Here is a 15867-nt window from a genome sequence, read left to right as displayed (position 1 = left end):
CTTTAGATAATCCAGTAATGAAAAATCAGAGGAAGGCTGGGAAATCTTCGTTTCCATTCATGGCAAAACTGATGGCTTAGAATATCAATCTCTCCACATACAGATCATATGAATTGATTGCTTGAAGAGATAAGCTATGGAATGATAGAATGTCACTTCTCTAGTATCTTTGATAGAATGCTGTCTGACAATCACAGTTGTAACTAAAATGTTGAATAAATTAGCTTCCTTCCAAAAAAAAATACAGAATGATTCTTTCCTTTTTGTAAAGAGTGAATTATGTTACCATCATAACTCAGCAAAATATCAAATTTTTAAATTTTGCATAACATTTGGATCATAACTTTAAATATAATTATTTATATCTAAAAAGTTCTTGACCATGTTATGTGTGTTCAATATATCTACTTTTGTATGATATGACACATTTAATGTAAATTTATTTTAAAGTCTAGTTTTTATTATTATTATTAAATAGTTTTATATTATTTAGAATATATAATTAATGATAACAAAGTTCCATTTAGATTAGATAACAAATTACAGAAATGTTTTCATTAGTTAAAAATATACACACACAAAAAATAAGAAGCATTATAGTCAATGGCATAACAAAGTTTGACACTTGTGGTGAAGAGTAAAAAACCTTCATACATGATGATATTTAGAATACTTCTTTGATATACAAGGTGTCCAGGAACTCATGCCACCAATGTTTTTATGTTCTTGTAACAGAGATACCAAGACATATATCAGTACATTATACTTTACTTGTCCAAAACATCAGAATGAGCTCCACTGTGATCATGGCAGAATCTGATATAGCACCAAGATATTCTGCAGAAATAATTTGATGTAAGAAGTAAAAATGCTCCTATTGCTGCATTCTTTCAGCTCTTTGCAACTCTTCTGTTGTTTGATAGGACCATTCACAGACTTCCTTCAAAAAGCTCCATAAGGCATTGTCTTGCATTTAAGATTGTGATTGTTTGGTATCCATGAGAGAGGTACTTGGGATACTTTGGTTCCACTGCCAATCCATCTGTCTCAAAACAGTTTGTCCAAGCACCTGTGGGCATTTAATGCAAACTGAATGGGAGCACGGTTATGCTGAAAAATGAAAATTTTTGCTATTTCTGCCTCCACCAGCAAAGAACAAAGCCATTTTCAGAGCATTTCTTTATAAGTATCTGATGATTTTTGGACCATTCTTTTCTGATGGTCATGTGAATATATCTCCTTTACAAAAACAAAAACAAAAAAAAAGTGAGCAACAATGTCATTTCCCAGAAACACTATAAACATGTGTGTGTACACTCCTCAAAAGTGAAATTGCAACACCATGAAAAAATGTGCATAGTCACATGCAAATTGCAGAATTGGTAGAGGTGACAGGTGCAAATGATTAAGTTTCAGTATGCATCAGGTCATATAGCATCCAGTTTCAGGCTATAAAGACCAGCAGCCAGCTCAGACCGTAAATGCTATCAGTGACAGTTTGCAGCAGCCAAACTTTTGAAGAAACAAAAAAATACCTAAGATGACAGTAAGCTTAATACCACCAGTTAACAGCTGGGGAATAAGACTGTATCTTGGAGCTGCAGGACCTCAGTTTGTTGATGTGTGTAGTTGCCATGCATGTTGGGCATGACATAAGTACCATCCAGTGAAGTGTGACATGATGATGCAGAAACATCTGCAAACACGCTGAAGAGATTGTGGGTTGCACTGGTGCATAACAGAGCACACACACTGGCAGATTTGCTGAATGGCCCATCAGGATCCATTTGCCATGGCACATGACATCCAAAGCTGCCTGTCATTGTTAATGGGTGCCTCTATGTCAACAAAAACTATTTGCAACAGGTTGCACGCATGGATACCAGCAATAGGGTGCCATTAACTGCTCGACACAAGGCTGCACACATGGTATGGCATCATCATCATCATCACAACTGAATGGCGTCAGATATTGTTCATGGATAAGTCCCACTTCTGTCTGTGGAGGAATGATGTCTGTGGATGGGGGTGATGGTATCCCAGGAAATGCTACATGCCAGCTGTTTTGGCTGATCATCATACTAGCTACCATACTGAATATCATGTTCGATCAGCAAACAGCCCTGGTGCACATTTCTGGTACTCTGACAGAAAACCAGTACATCACACAAATTATGAGGCCAGTGGTTCAGCCACTGGTGTAGGCTACATCCAACATGGAGTTCCAGCCAGATAATGCCTGACCACACATTGCATAAAGAACTCTCATCAACCTGAATAGAATTAACATCCTTCCCTGGTTAGCAACCTTGCTAGATCCCTCTCCCATCAAACGTCTGTGTGCACTGGGGACCATCGCCACATACCATAGATGACACATGCATCGCAGTGAACACAGCTTGGCAACGGATACCTCAGGCAACTATTAATCACCTCATTGATAGTATGCCTTGCTGTATAGAGGCCTGTATAGTTGCCCTTAAGAGCTATATTCATTACTGAATAAACAGGTGTCTGTTGCATATCTTTGTTCCATTTTCATATCTCTGCCACATCTACCAGTCCTACAATGCACATGTGGCTATTCACATTCCTTTGTAATGTTGCAATTTCACTTTTGAGGAGTGTAAATAAATTCTTTATCAAATCATTTTTTCTGAACTATATTAATTATTAATTTAATAAATAAAATAAAAATGATGCCTTCAATCAATTGGCACCTATGGATAGAGTTGCATTGGCCATACTTTTGTTATACCACTGTTTATATTATTAATAAAGTAATTATTTTATTAGCTTTGCATTAATAAGTTAAAGCTCTCTTATTCAGCAATAGTAAAAACTTTTTATGTTAAGATTAACATAGTTTTAATATATTTAATTAAAATATTATAAACAATTATAGTACTCTCTATAATAGAGATATTAAACTTATTTGCTAATTCATAATTTTGATCCTTGCAAAGTAATTTTCTCAGCAATAAAATAATTTTAAGACATTTACTTTTCAAAAATAATTTATATTAATAAAGAAATTAAAACTTTATGTATTTTCTAAAAGAATCAAGTTTTAGGAATAAGGGATGTGACTGAATTCCATTGTAAAAATAAAATTATACTTACATTTATAACTATATATATAATTGACATTATATAGAAAGTTACAGTAAGTACACAGAAAGTATTACATATTATTACAGAAAAATGTTATAAAAAATTTAATATATTTTACACTATTAATAACTAAAAATTAACATAATAATATATATTTTTAGCTTATACTAATTTCATATTTTCATACTTCAACTTCATAAATTTTGTGCAATTTACTCTATATACAAATCAATTATCACAAAAAAACTGTTTTTTGAATTTGTTAATTCCATTTTAAGGAAGTTTCTTAATTCAAATTCATACAAATTTTATACAAACAATCCAACAAATTCATATTTTATTAAAAATAATGTAAATTTGTTGATATTTCCTATAAATTTGCACTAAACAATTTTCTAAATATAAAATTAATAAATTCAAAAATGCTAAAGATCCAATTTCTATTATTTGATGTTTTAAAGATGTTATACAAACCCAATATATAAATCAATGCAAACTTTAATTTTAGATCATTAACAGTTTTCTCCAATAAAAATAAATGTTTTTGACCGTTTTAAGCAATCATCATTATGTTAATATGACAAATTTAAACATTTTAAAACAGCTTCACACAAGGAGACAAACTAGTTTTATAAATCTTAAAGATGTTTCTAAAAATGTTGAAATTCTTCATTTTAACTTGACTGCTTAAGAAACCAAAAATATTTTTTTTTCATGTAAAACACTGATAATGATTAAAGATTATCTTAACTTCATGAATGTTTTATGCTTGTTTAAATCAAAATGAATATATTTGCCTTGTTTGCCTTGTATAATTATATTAATTAATTTGATTATAAAATCACAGAAACAGCAAATCCACTACAAATCAAATAAAAAAATAAAATTAATTACACCTGAAAAAAATTTAAAAATTTCAATTTTTTATAGAAATATGACAGAGCATTATATAATAAATAATCAAGCAAATATTTAAATTTATTATCCCCCAAACAAAGCAATCCTCAAGTATGAATTAAAACTGGGGGAAGGAATTAGGAAATTGTCCTTGTAAGAACTGACTCCATTTTTTATGAGAAATATTGAACAAAACTAATTCCATACAGTTTAAGAAATTAAAACAGTTTATTCTGATTGATTAAATGTTTTTTTAAAATAAAAAACTTTTTTAAAGAAACTTATTTTGTTCAAGATTTATTTAAATTTCTTATGTTCTTTATTCAAATCTGTTTATCTGACAACGAGATCAATCAGAATAAACTGAATTTTGACACTCTACAATGTAAAGGGTGCCATTAACTGCTCGACACAAGGCTGCACACATGGTATGGCATCATCATCATCATCACAACTGAATGGCGTCAGATATTGTTCATGGATAAGTCCCACTTCTGTCTGTGGAGGAATGATGTCTGTGGATGGGGGTGATGGTATCCCAGGAAATGCTACATGCCAGCTGTTTTGGCTGATCATCATACTAGCTACCATACTGAATATCATGTTCGATCAGCAAACAGCCCTGGTGCACATTTCTGGTACTCTGACAGAAAACCAGTACATCACACAAATTATGAGGCCAGTGGTTCAGCCACTGGTGTAGGCTACATCCAACATGGAGTTCCAGCCAGATAATGCCTGACCACACATTGCATAAAGAACTCTCATCAACCTGAATAGAATTAACATCCTTCCCTGGTTAGCAACCTTGCTAGATCCCTCTCCCATCAAACGTCTGTGGGACATTGTCCAACTTGAAGTGCACTGGGGACCATCGCCACATACCATAGATGACACATGCATCGCAGTGAACANTCCCCCATGTTTAACGGAATAATATACAGCCTATGTCCACCCTGAAGTTACATTCTAAATATTGGTGAAAGAATTTTTGAAATCGGATGAGTAGTTTCGGAGATTACCTGCTGCATACAAACTAACATACATACAAACATTACCTCTTTATAATATTAGTATAGATAAGATAAATCTGTAAATAAAAAATTTAACATAAAACCTAAAATACACTAAAATTTAGAAATATTCACACATGTAGAAAATAATTTTTCACACAAATATAAAAAAATCATGTATATATTTGCATATTAATTAAGTAAATGTTTCTGTGATAGAAACAGACTGCAATCCCAATCACTTGATTATCTTATATTTAAATGTTGATTTCTAAATTTCTATAGATCACATAATTGCTGAGTTAGCAGAGGGAAGAACTTAAAGTGCAATAAAATTTCTATTGTGATAAGCTTGATATTTTTTAATTCATTTAACAATAGACTATGTCATTCGTATGTGAAAACATATGAGATTATTCACCAAACTATTATGATTCAGACCCGCAAATAAAATTTTTAATTCTTATATATTTATGTGTGTTTTATATTTTAGATATTAATGTAAAAAGACAATTTTAGTTCAGTTTATTCAGAGTGTATATTCTACTTGTATTTATTTCATCATAATGGTCATAACTAAAAACAAGTGCTATCACTATTAATGGAAATAATAAAATATATTGAAAAACAAATGAACATAATTAGAAAAACTAATAGTGAGTTGAGCTGCTTTAACAGAAATTTTAAAATCAACTTTCCTGGCAATGATATTAATAGTAAAATGGTCCATTTGTGCTGAGAACTTGGATTAAATGACAACAAAGGAAGGCAAATAGAACTGATCTAAAAAAATAAATAATAATTTAGGAGGGACAGATTGAGATCATAAGTATGAGCATTAACTTATATCATATTTCGTGTTGATCATGAGATTGCTATAGTTGATACTATCTTTATAGTTAGAAAAATACATGTGCGCTAAAAATAAGAGATTATCTTGTATCATCTGCTTAAGAGTATGCAGATAATACAAGTTGTATTTTAAATTAGTATGCAATGGAAATTTCAACACTAATTTTATGGGAAGATTTTGGCTAATTTTTCTTTTATCTTTGCAAATTAGCAAAATCAATTTAAAAAAGTCTAGGACAAAATATCAAAAAAGTTAACAAAGTGAAGTTACTTGAGGACAAAATTAAACTACTAAACTCTTATTTTGTTTAATGTACTTTTCCTTTCCATATTTGTGGCAGTTTTGCAGTATAATCTCCTGAAAATATAGTGTTTATACTATATACATTTTTTAAAGCCCTCTATTCCAAACTAAATTCTCTTTAATTTAGAATGGAATGCTTTAAAATTCCATTTAAACTTTTCTTTTTGTTGTACTCTCTCTCCAAGTTTTCTCCCAGTAACTCTCAAGTAAAGCAATCTATTGTGTATCCTCATATCCTCATATTAAATGTAACTATGGAATGAACACTGGGTTTTAGAGACTAATTAGAGACTATTTAATATTTATGAATTAAATTGCTCTTAATAATGACTTTGTATAACAACTTTTGAAAAGATTTTTAAAAATATTTTTAGCTATTACATAATCTGGAAAAATGAACCTAGAAGAAAATCAATATAGGAAAAGAGTACAGTCGACCCCCCTATAAGATCATTGATTTTTCCGTTTTATCTGAATTACATGTTGTACGAGTCACTTAGATTTTACAAATACGTGTGCCGGGCTGTGAACGGCACACGTATTTGTAAAATCTAAGTGACTCGTACAACATGTAATTCAGATAAAACGGAAAAATCAATGATCTTATAGGAGGGTCGACTGTATATAGTCCAATATATATTCTCTGAAAACAGTAAAAAATTTTGAAAAATTAAAAATTAAGATTAGAGAGTCACTGCGTGGAATTCAGGGTCATCCCTACGAGAGTAGATGTTGCGTTCCATAATTAATATTTTAAATATTTCCAAGATAAAAAGCTCTTATCTTGAATATGTATTTATTATTTGTTTCTAAAGATAATAGTATCATTTCTGACAATGAAATAAAATACAAATAATAATAATAATAAAATTTTAATTATTTTTTAATTTTCTGTGTAATATACAAGATAGAAAGACATTTGTAACTTTTATTAAAATTTTGATACTGAAGTCACTTATTCCTGTTCACATGCAATAATTATATTAATTTAGATTGTTTATATAAAAGTAAGTTATCTTAAACTATTTCACTGCTGAGTAATTTACAATGGGAGAAACAAAAATATTTTAAAATTAAGAAATACGCTTACGCCTGCGAGACCCTCCCTTTGTAAGTGAAGGGTAAGAAGAAGAACACCAAGGAAAACAAGTACCAAGCACATCTAAGGCTCCCATCTCTGTCACAACTAGTAAATATAGATAATAATTTAAATTATTTTATATTAATACATATTAATAATAGAAAAAAAAGGTTAATGAGAAATTATTTTATCTAGTGAGTACTATATTGGGTTGTTCGGAAAGTAATTTCGTTCTTTTATTGTGGAAAAAAACACAATATTTTTATAATAAATAAATATCAATATTTTATTGAATTATATATCGACTATTTTGGTCAAATACCTGTTGTCATCATTTCTGGTAGTAGCATGATTTCACATTCATAAAAGTTTTGATCATTGCTTACGAAAAACTGATCCAAGTGATTTTTGACACTGTCATTTCTAGTAAATGTCTTACAGTTAAAAATTAAAATTTGTATAGACCGGAATAATAATCTGAGTGTGCTTGATCTGGTGAATATGGTTGGTGTGATAGCACGACCCATCTAAGTTATAACAGTTTCTGACCAGTTACCAAACTTGAGCAAAATTTGACATTATCATGGTAAAACACTACACCTGTTTTGTTGATCAATTCTGGCTGCCTTTTCTGTTTGATGATATTACTCAATTTGTTTACTCGATGGCAGTACACTTTTGAATCAATTATTAAATTGTCTGGTAAAAGCTCCAAAAAAACTTTGCTTAAAATCCCATCAAAGTTAGTCCCACATCTCTCTTTAAGAACATGTGGAATCCATATATCAAACTTTGAAACGAAACCAATTCGTTTCAAGTAATCACAAACAGTTCAATTTGATAAATTTAATCTCTTAGTGATTTCACGTGTTGTTATCTAGCAGTTTGCTTCAATCAGTACCTTTATTTTGTTTTCATTGGCTTCAACTGGCCATCCAGAACATGGTGCATCTTCAATATTGAAATTGCCAGAACAAAATTTTGTAAACCAGTTTTGGCACTGTCGTTCTGTCAATAGATCTCTACCATACATGTCACATGATGTTTTTCTCGCTTGAACGGAATTTTTATTTTTTTGGTAATAAAAAAGCAAAATATGTCGAAAATGCTGCTTTTGATCTTCCATATTTGATGGGACACAAAAATTGAACAATTGCACAAAATCAAACAAAATTTTTTACAAATAAGCCTTAAAATGCTAGCTGTCAAAATATATAATAATAATATGGTTTAGAATGAAAATGGCAGGAAAAATATGACTAATCCGTCTAGTGGTAAAAAAACCGAAATTACTTTCTGAACAACCCATAAATTAACCACAATATTTTAAGAATTTATTTCTTAAGTTTATTATAATTTTAAGATTTTATATTTGATCTTTCAATCCTAATAAATTCCTTACTTTTAAGCTAAACAACAATTAAAATTTTTTAAGATCTCATAAAAATTAAAACTGTATATGTAAAAACTCTGAAGACAGAATTTATATATTTTTATATATAAATATGAATTATTTTGATATAAAACAATAATATAAATACACAATATTCTATAACTTAGATTAAATAATAAATCAAATAAATACAGTCTTCAGAATATCCTGAACAATAATTATGATTTTATTATAACTCAGAATATTCATGAAAAAAAAATTTGACTTGTCTAAGTTTTGAATAAAAACAGCAATTAAAAACATTACATATCTATGTTTTTGAATTTCTAGAAAACAAATAGCTGTATTTTTCCAGATGTTAAAAAAAAATTTAACCAAATCAATTCATTTACCAACAGATATTAAAATATCTCTAAGAACAAACAGTTCTATCATTAATACATTTAGTTGTTTCATTATTTCTAATATAACCACACAACTAAAGCACCTACAATAATTTTTATTAATTATTTTCATTTTTGAAAGTGGTCAAGAAGCCTCTAAATAAAGAACATATGTCACCAATATTTTAAAATGTTTCTATAATAATGTAAGAAAATATACTTTAGAAGAAATAAATTAATGACTAACTTATAAAGTTAATGTTTCATTTTAAATAATAAAGTAAATTACTTTAGAGTTTTTTAAATCAAAACTATAAATCAATATTATGATTTAGGAAATTCATCAGACAGTATTTTATATTTATTAATTTTTTTGTCTGATATAATTTTTAAAATTATGTGTAATAAAAATATATATTTATCATCATCATTGCTATTAAATAAATATTTGCATCATAGTTAATTTTTATTTGAGATAAAAACAGATATTCTAATTAAAAAAAGACACATTTCCAGAATTTAAATAATAAAATAAAGCCATTTATAAAAATAGTTTAACAGTTTAGTAATATTTATTTGGATAAAAATTAACTCGGATGCAAAACAATTTTAAATTTGATGAATTCTAAAGAGAAGAAATTATTTAATCAATCATTTATTAGTAATATTAACATTATAAAAAATAATTCTGTAATAAGATACTCAGTATTATTTTATGAATCTTAAAATATATGAAACCATAGATTAATAAAACTTTTATATTTAAGTATAATGCAAAAATGCTTTTACATAACAATAATTCAACGTAACAATTTATTCCATCAGAATAACTAAACCAAACAATCACTGAAATTAATCGAGCTACTTTTTCCTGCTATTAATAATTAGGCATTAATTAAGTAATTTGGTATTAGAAGAATAAAATTATTCAGAAAATATCAAATAATAATAATTTTACATTAATTAAAAATAGTCTATATTTTGAATTGTTAATCTTTTCTATAAACTACTTATTATTAAAATTTACAAGCTCTAAAATTTATAAACTCATGTTTTCTTAATAGTTTACTGTCTGCTACAAGTATTCATTTTTAAAAATTCATTTATAAATCTGATTATATTACTATTAATATTGTAGATTTTCCAAACATAATGATAAATTGGAAAAGAATGATTCCATATTTTTATAATTACCTAAAAGTATTTTATCTAATAACTCTGTTTAACACACATCTTGTTTTTACATATTCACATGGTTTTTATTTGTATGCATAATGATGCAATCAGTAAGACTGCATTGATTCCAAATAAATTTTGAATTATGATTTGCAAAATATCACACCTAACTAAAGAAACTTTTTTTGAACTGGATATTATTGAAATAGTTAAATAAATAAAACTCACGCCAAAATTTTATAGCTTCTTGATAACAAGCACTGAGTTCAGTGTTACACGATTTTCTTATATCGCAAGTACTTTCGACGAGTATTATATCGTCGCCCTCAGGTGAAAAAAAAAACAAATTTGAAAAAAATAGAATGTGCAGTGTTCCAAGTAGAAAACGGAAAATTTTTCTTGTGAATTTTTAATTTATAACGTTCGGTAATTCCATTGGTAACGTGCAACGAGTTTTTGCGGGCATTTGAAAGATCTTAAATCCACATGATTAGCAGCATGTGTGTTGAGGAGCAATCGTACTAATTGTGTGACTCTTGACGCATTTTGTTGTTTAATTTAATTAAACGCTGGTATAAAGTAACCCATATTTTGGGCAATTTGAGGGTAGGGACGTTGCATGCGTCTGTCCGTGGTCATTGTGAGGAGCACTTCCCAAATAAATGTAATCCTTCTGTTATTACAGCACTTGAGCAATGCTGTCTTTGACCATAATGGGTTATAGCCCTGCTGTAGAACTTTTCTGGCAAGCTCTGTGGTCTGTCTTTCTTTGTTTATATCCTCCTGTTGTTCTGCGATACAGCAAGCAAGCATTCTTGTCGTTGCCCCTATATACTTCTCAATTATTCCCATTATTGGATTTTCTAGTTGCACAGCATATACTCCCGATTTTTCTAAAATGTCGACTTTATCCTGATCATTGCACACACTCCTATGAAGGCTGGGTAGGGGTGTTAAAGGAAGGGTAAAGCTGTATTGCCGGAAAATACGGCTAATAAGTATGGACGGTGCTCCTAGGTACAGCAATGCTGATTGTACTCTAAACATTTCTTTTTTGCTGTATAGTGTGTTAAACGGGACAAGGGAATCTTCTACTCTACGTAGTACATGCGTAAATTTGGCACCTGTGAATCCAGTGTGATGTACTGCCATTCTTATGATTTCCAATTTGAATTTTATTAAAGCTTGCAATGAGGGAAGTAGCATCACTCTTCTGACAAGAGCAGCTATGATGGCGTTGACATACCGCAATGGTTGAAATGCATCAACTGGAATGATACAGAGGATCACGTTGGACTTATGATGCACTGTAAACTGCGGCCCTTCTAGTGACTTCCGTATGTGTATATCCAAAAATGTTATAGATTGATCCCGTGCCTTTTCCCAGGTGAAATTGATGGTGGAATGGACACTTGAAAGTTGTTGCATAAACTGGATAAACTTCTCTTCTGAATTTTCCCAAATTAGTAGGATGTCATCTACATAGCATAAGTATAGTGATGGGTAGCATGTAGCAAGTGGGGCGTTGAAAGTTTTTTGTTCCACTTCTCTCATAATGAGCTCAGCTAATACTGCGGAGAGAGGAGCGACCATGGGAACTCCTTGCTTATGTAAATAGACTTTCTGGTTGAAGCAGAAATAGTTGTTTTTGGTGAACTGGATATTACAGTTATTTATCATATATTTACATAAAAGTTTATTATATATCTCTCATAATGAGCTTGGCTAAAACTGCAGAAAGAGGGGAGCCCATGGGAACTCCTTGCTTCTGTAAATAGACTTTCTGGTTGAAGCAGAAATAGTTGTTTTCAGTGATGAAGATCAATGCTTCACGAATGTCTAGCACTTGTTAAACCGTAAAACCTTTTCTGAGGAGCATGGCATTGGCTAGCATTACAGCTTCAAATACAGGAACGGATGGGTACAANTAAAAAATAATTTTGTAAATACATTTTATTAGAAGTCAATAATGATTTACATATCATCTATATACAATTTTTTAAAATTATCGTTTATTAATGTAAAAAGAAGTTTCATTTTCTAAAGATTCCACTTTGACTTAAAAATTACTGCTACTAAACTATTTATTAATCTGTCACTATTATAAAATATATTTTATCATCATTTTGTTCATTATCACAATAAACAGACAGACTGCAATAAGCATTCAAGAATTTTCATTAAGTTCATTTATTTCTTTAAAAATATTTTTTTTAATTTTTAAAATAAATTTAACATTTTAGCATTTACTAGTGTCTGGAAAGTTCAAATCAATTTTTTAAAAATAAAATAAAATTTTACTTTCAGAGTTTCACATCATTTATTTATAGTTAAATAAGTTCATGGTCATTTTTACAAAAATTTGGTAGGGTGATTTGAAAAATGTTTTACTGTAATTTTTTTATTTCTTCAATATTTCCATTTTTTAAAAACATGTTTAAATAATTTTGAAGAATTCAAAAATAATTACTAATATATAATATTTGATATTATGGAGAATCATCAGAAATTTCCCAAAACTTCCTTTAATGTTTGTTGTACTAATGTAGATATTTGTGATCAGTTTTGATAAAAAATTATGCTTTTCTCTTTGTTAAAATTGATTGTTTTGGTTCAATTGTCTATTTTGTCATATAGTTGACTATGAAGTTTACTTAAATTAACAGTTTTGTTGTGTTTGAACAGTTCATAATAAATAAGTTTCCTGTAATTTAATCTAAATATAAGCTTGTCTTTTCTCCAAGGAAGAATTGGTCAATAAATTAATAATGATAATTTTTTAAAATTATCAATTTATTTTGCATTAACATATCAATGAATGGCATAAATAAACATGGTACAAACTTTTTAGATTATACAATAAAAATTCATAATTATTAGTGATGTAACAAATATTCGGTTACTATTCGGCCTATTTTTCGCTATTCGGCCGAATACCGAATATTTAATCACTATTCGGCCGAATACCAAATACCTAAAAACAGGAGTAAGAAATAACAAAAACACAATAAATTAATCATTTTGGTATTTAGATTTAATGTTATCGAGTTAGTGTCGTTTGTTTATATTTATTTATAACTTATAACATGCACAAAAAAAAAAAATAATAATAATAATATTAGTCACATGTATTTACAATTTATAATTACAAATATCAGCACACGTATACACCTATTCGTTCGAGAATCATCGCACACATCTGAGGGTCTACCTATCCTTTTTAAGCGCTCGTCTTTGCTCTTTCCTTTCTCTTTCCTCTATCTCTCTAGTCCACGTATGCTTATGCATACATCATGATACACACTCACAATACTTTCGATTCTTCACTTTTTCATCGTAGTTTTTCCATTTTATAATTATGTAACTCATAGCCTGGTGATAACAAAGAAAAGAGACAGATACGTCGGTATATGTCACAGTTATATACCGACATTTTACTTTCAGAGTTTCACATCACAGATTCCAAACAGCTTGATAGACCAAACGGTCCCAGGCTTTCGCCCGTGCACGCTAAGTGACTTTCATTACAAGCATTTAACTTTCTGAAGTCTATGACAACAATTGTTTGGCATTGTCGGCCGCAAATTTCACACAAATAAGCTGCTTCGACTTGTTTGATTATGTTATCAACTCAATTTCATATTTATTTTCACATTTTCACTTTGCATCTTTTTCTGTTATTTACACGTGTAGGTCATTTCATTGTTATTCACATTTGATATCATTTATCACATACTGCCATGACACTCTTGTCTGTCTGCTACAACTGTCAAGAATTAACGCGATTGGCAAAGTGTAGTGACAGTGGCCAATGAAGAGCAGGTTCCTTGCCATAATGCAATTTGAGCACCAATTTTCGTATGTGCGTTAATCAAGCCGAATAGTTTGGCCAAATATTCGGCTATTCAGCCATGCTCCTGGCCGAATATACTATTCGTTGCAACACTAATAATTATATTATTGGTAATGGTATAAAATTATATTTTTGATATGGTTACAGGATTTGTTGCCATCAAATTCTAATTCCTTTTAAAGTTTACAATACTTTACTGTAAGTGATCATAGATTGCATTGGAAGATTTTCCCCAATATATAAATTTATCAAAAAATGCAAACACTAAAGGTAGAGAAACATATGCAGTGCAGAATGGAAAAGCAGTTCATTTGTAACAATGTTCATTGCTGTGAACCTCAAAATATTGCTGCTTTTTGTTATGCTGCAAAGTAAAATGAGATTCAATTCTTGTGGTGTAGGTGGTAGTGATGCCTTTCCTACAGTCAATCATAACTCACTTTTGTAGTTATGTTATGCATTTGAATACATGACAACATATATGTACAGTACAGTACATTATGTATATATTATTAATGGCAAAAGTTCAAATATAACTTTTGCTGCAGAAAGATTTCTTGATATTGTGCAAAATCATCTCTTTTTATATAATTATCCCTATTCTAATAAGGATTTGAAATTATAAGCATAATGTGATGCAAATGTATTAAGATAAACATACAGTGGTACCTCAGGATACAAAATTAATCCGTTCCGAAACTGAGATTGTATCATGAAAATGTCGTAAAGTGAATAATTTTTTCCCACACGATTACATGTAAAACCAAATAATTCGTTCCAACACAAAAAAAAACAGTCAAATTAAAGCTAAGTAGTACATTAAAACAAAAAAATAACTATAGTAAGGAAAACACTGAAAAATGCATTTTGTAGTTGTAAATGTATAAATAACCATAATAGAATAATAATTGATTAAAAAAAATGTAGTTTTATTTGTACTTTACCTTTGAGGATAGATGACGGTCGAGGTGTAAACTGGTAGCGGAAGAGAGGGAGAAGGGAAATGATACTAAAACTTAATTTACATAACATAATGTAAATATAACTTAAAAATAATTTAGAAAAGATAAAGATAAAAATATATATATATATATATAACAACACTAATTTTTAAAAGCAGTGAATAAAAATTAAATATATATATATATATTTTCTTTTAATTTTTATTCACTGCTTTTTGCTTTCTTTCCTTTACTTCCACCAGCACTTTCACTAGATAGAGGTCGCTTGGTAAAATAGCTATCCAAAAGAGGTTTGGCTTTGCCTACTTTTTAAAATGTTTCTAAAATGACTTAGGCAAATGTCATTACTCTGAGTAGCAATACAGCTAGTGTGAACCTTTTTGGGATATTTCTTTTCAATAAAATCAGTCACTTTCTGATAATACCTCAAGATTTCCTTTATTGAGCGAGATCCTTCCACGACGAAGCAAACACGTGGACTGAGACCGATGAACAGAAGTAAATAAAAAATGATGCTGCGAACTAATGTAACGTCGTATGGTGAGTTTTTGTTCGTATCGTGGAGCAAAAATATGTTCGAATTTCATGTCATATCCTGAAAATTTCGTATGCTGGGGTGTTCATATCCTGAGATACCACTGTATTAAAATATATTTTCATATAGAATTTACTTATAATTTGAATTTCTGTTATAAGAATGTTTCTTATTCTATGATTGCTCTTTTGCTGAATCTTGATAAATAAAGAAAACTATTTAAAGTAAAGGCTGCAAATAGAAAAAATACAAAAATAACTTTCTCATTGTCCACTTTGAACACACATGCCAAGAAACAAACTGC

At 29.5% G+C, this 15867-nt stretch overlaps 1 protein-coding gene across 1 annotated transcript in view; it reads right to left on the bottom strand.

Moving 5' to 3' along the window:
• Nucleotides 1–15867, bottom strand: part of LOC111621524 (protein UBASH3A homolog) — a 139358-nt gene that overhangs the window by 58708 nt on the left and 64783 nt on the right. Inside the window, exon 5 of the mRNA XM_023363682.1 lies at nt 7271–7366. Coding sequence (XP_023219450.1) covers nt 7271–7366 — 96 coding nt within the window. The remainder of the gene's footprint in view (nt 1–7270; nt 7367–15867) is intronic.

The sequence above is a fragment of the Centruroides sculpturatus genome, unplaced genomic scaffold (genome assembly GCF_000671375.1).
Source record: "Centruroides sculpturatus isolate CEXI.00-Female unplaced genomic scaffold, Cexi_2.0 scaffold222, whole genome shotgun sequence".
Lineage (NCBI taxonomy): Eukaryota > Metazoa > Arthropoda > Arachnida > Scorpiones > Buthidae > Centruroides > Centruroides sculpturatus.
The sequence above is the reverse complement of the archived record's forward strand: the minus strand, read 5'-3'. Positions and strand labels throughout refer to the sequence as shown.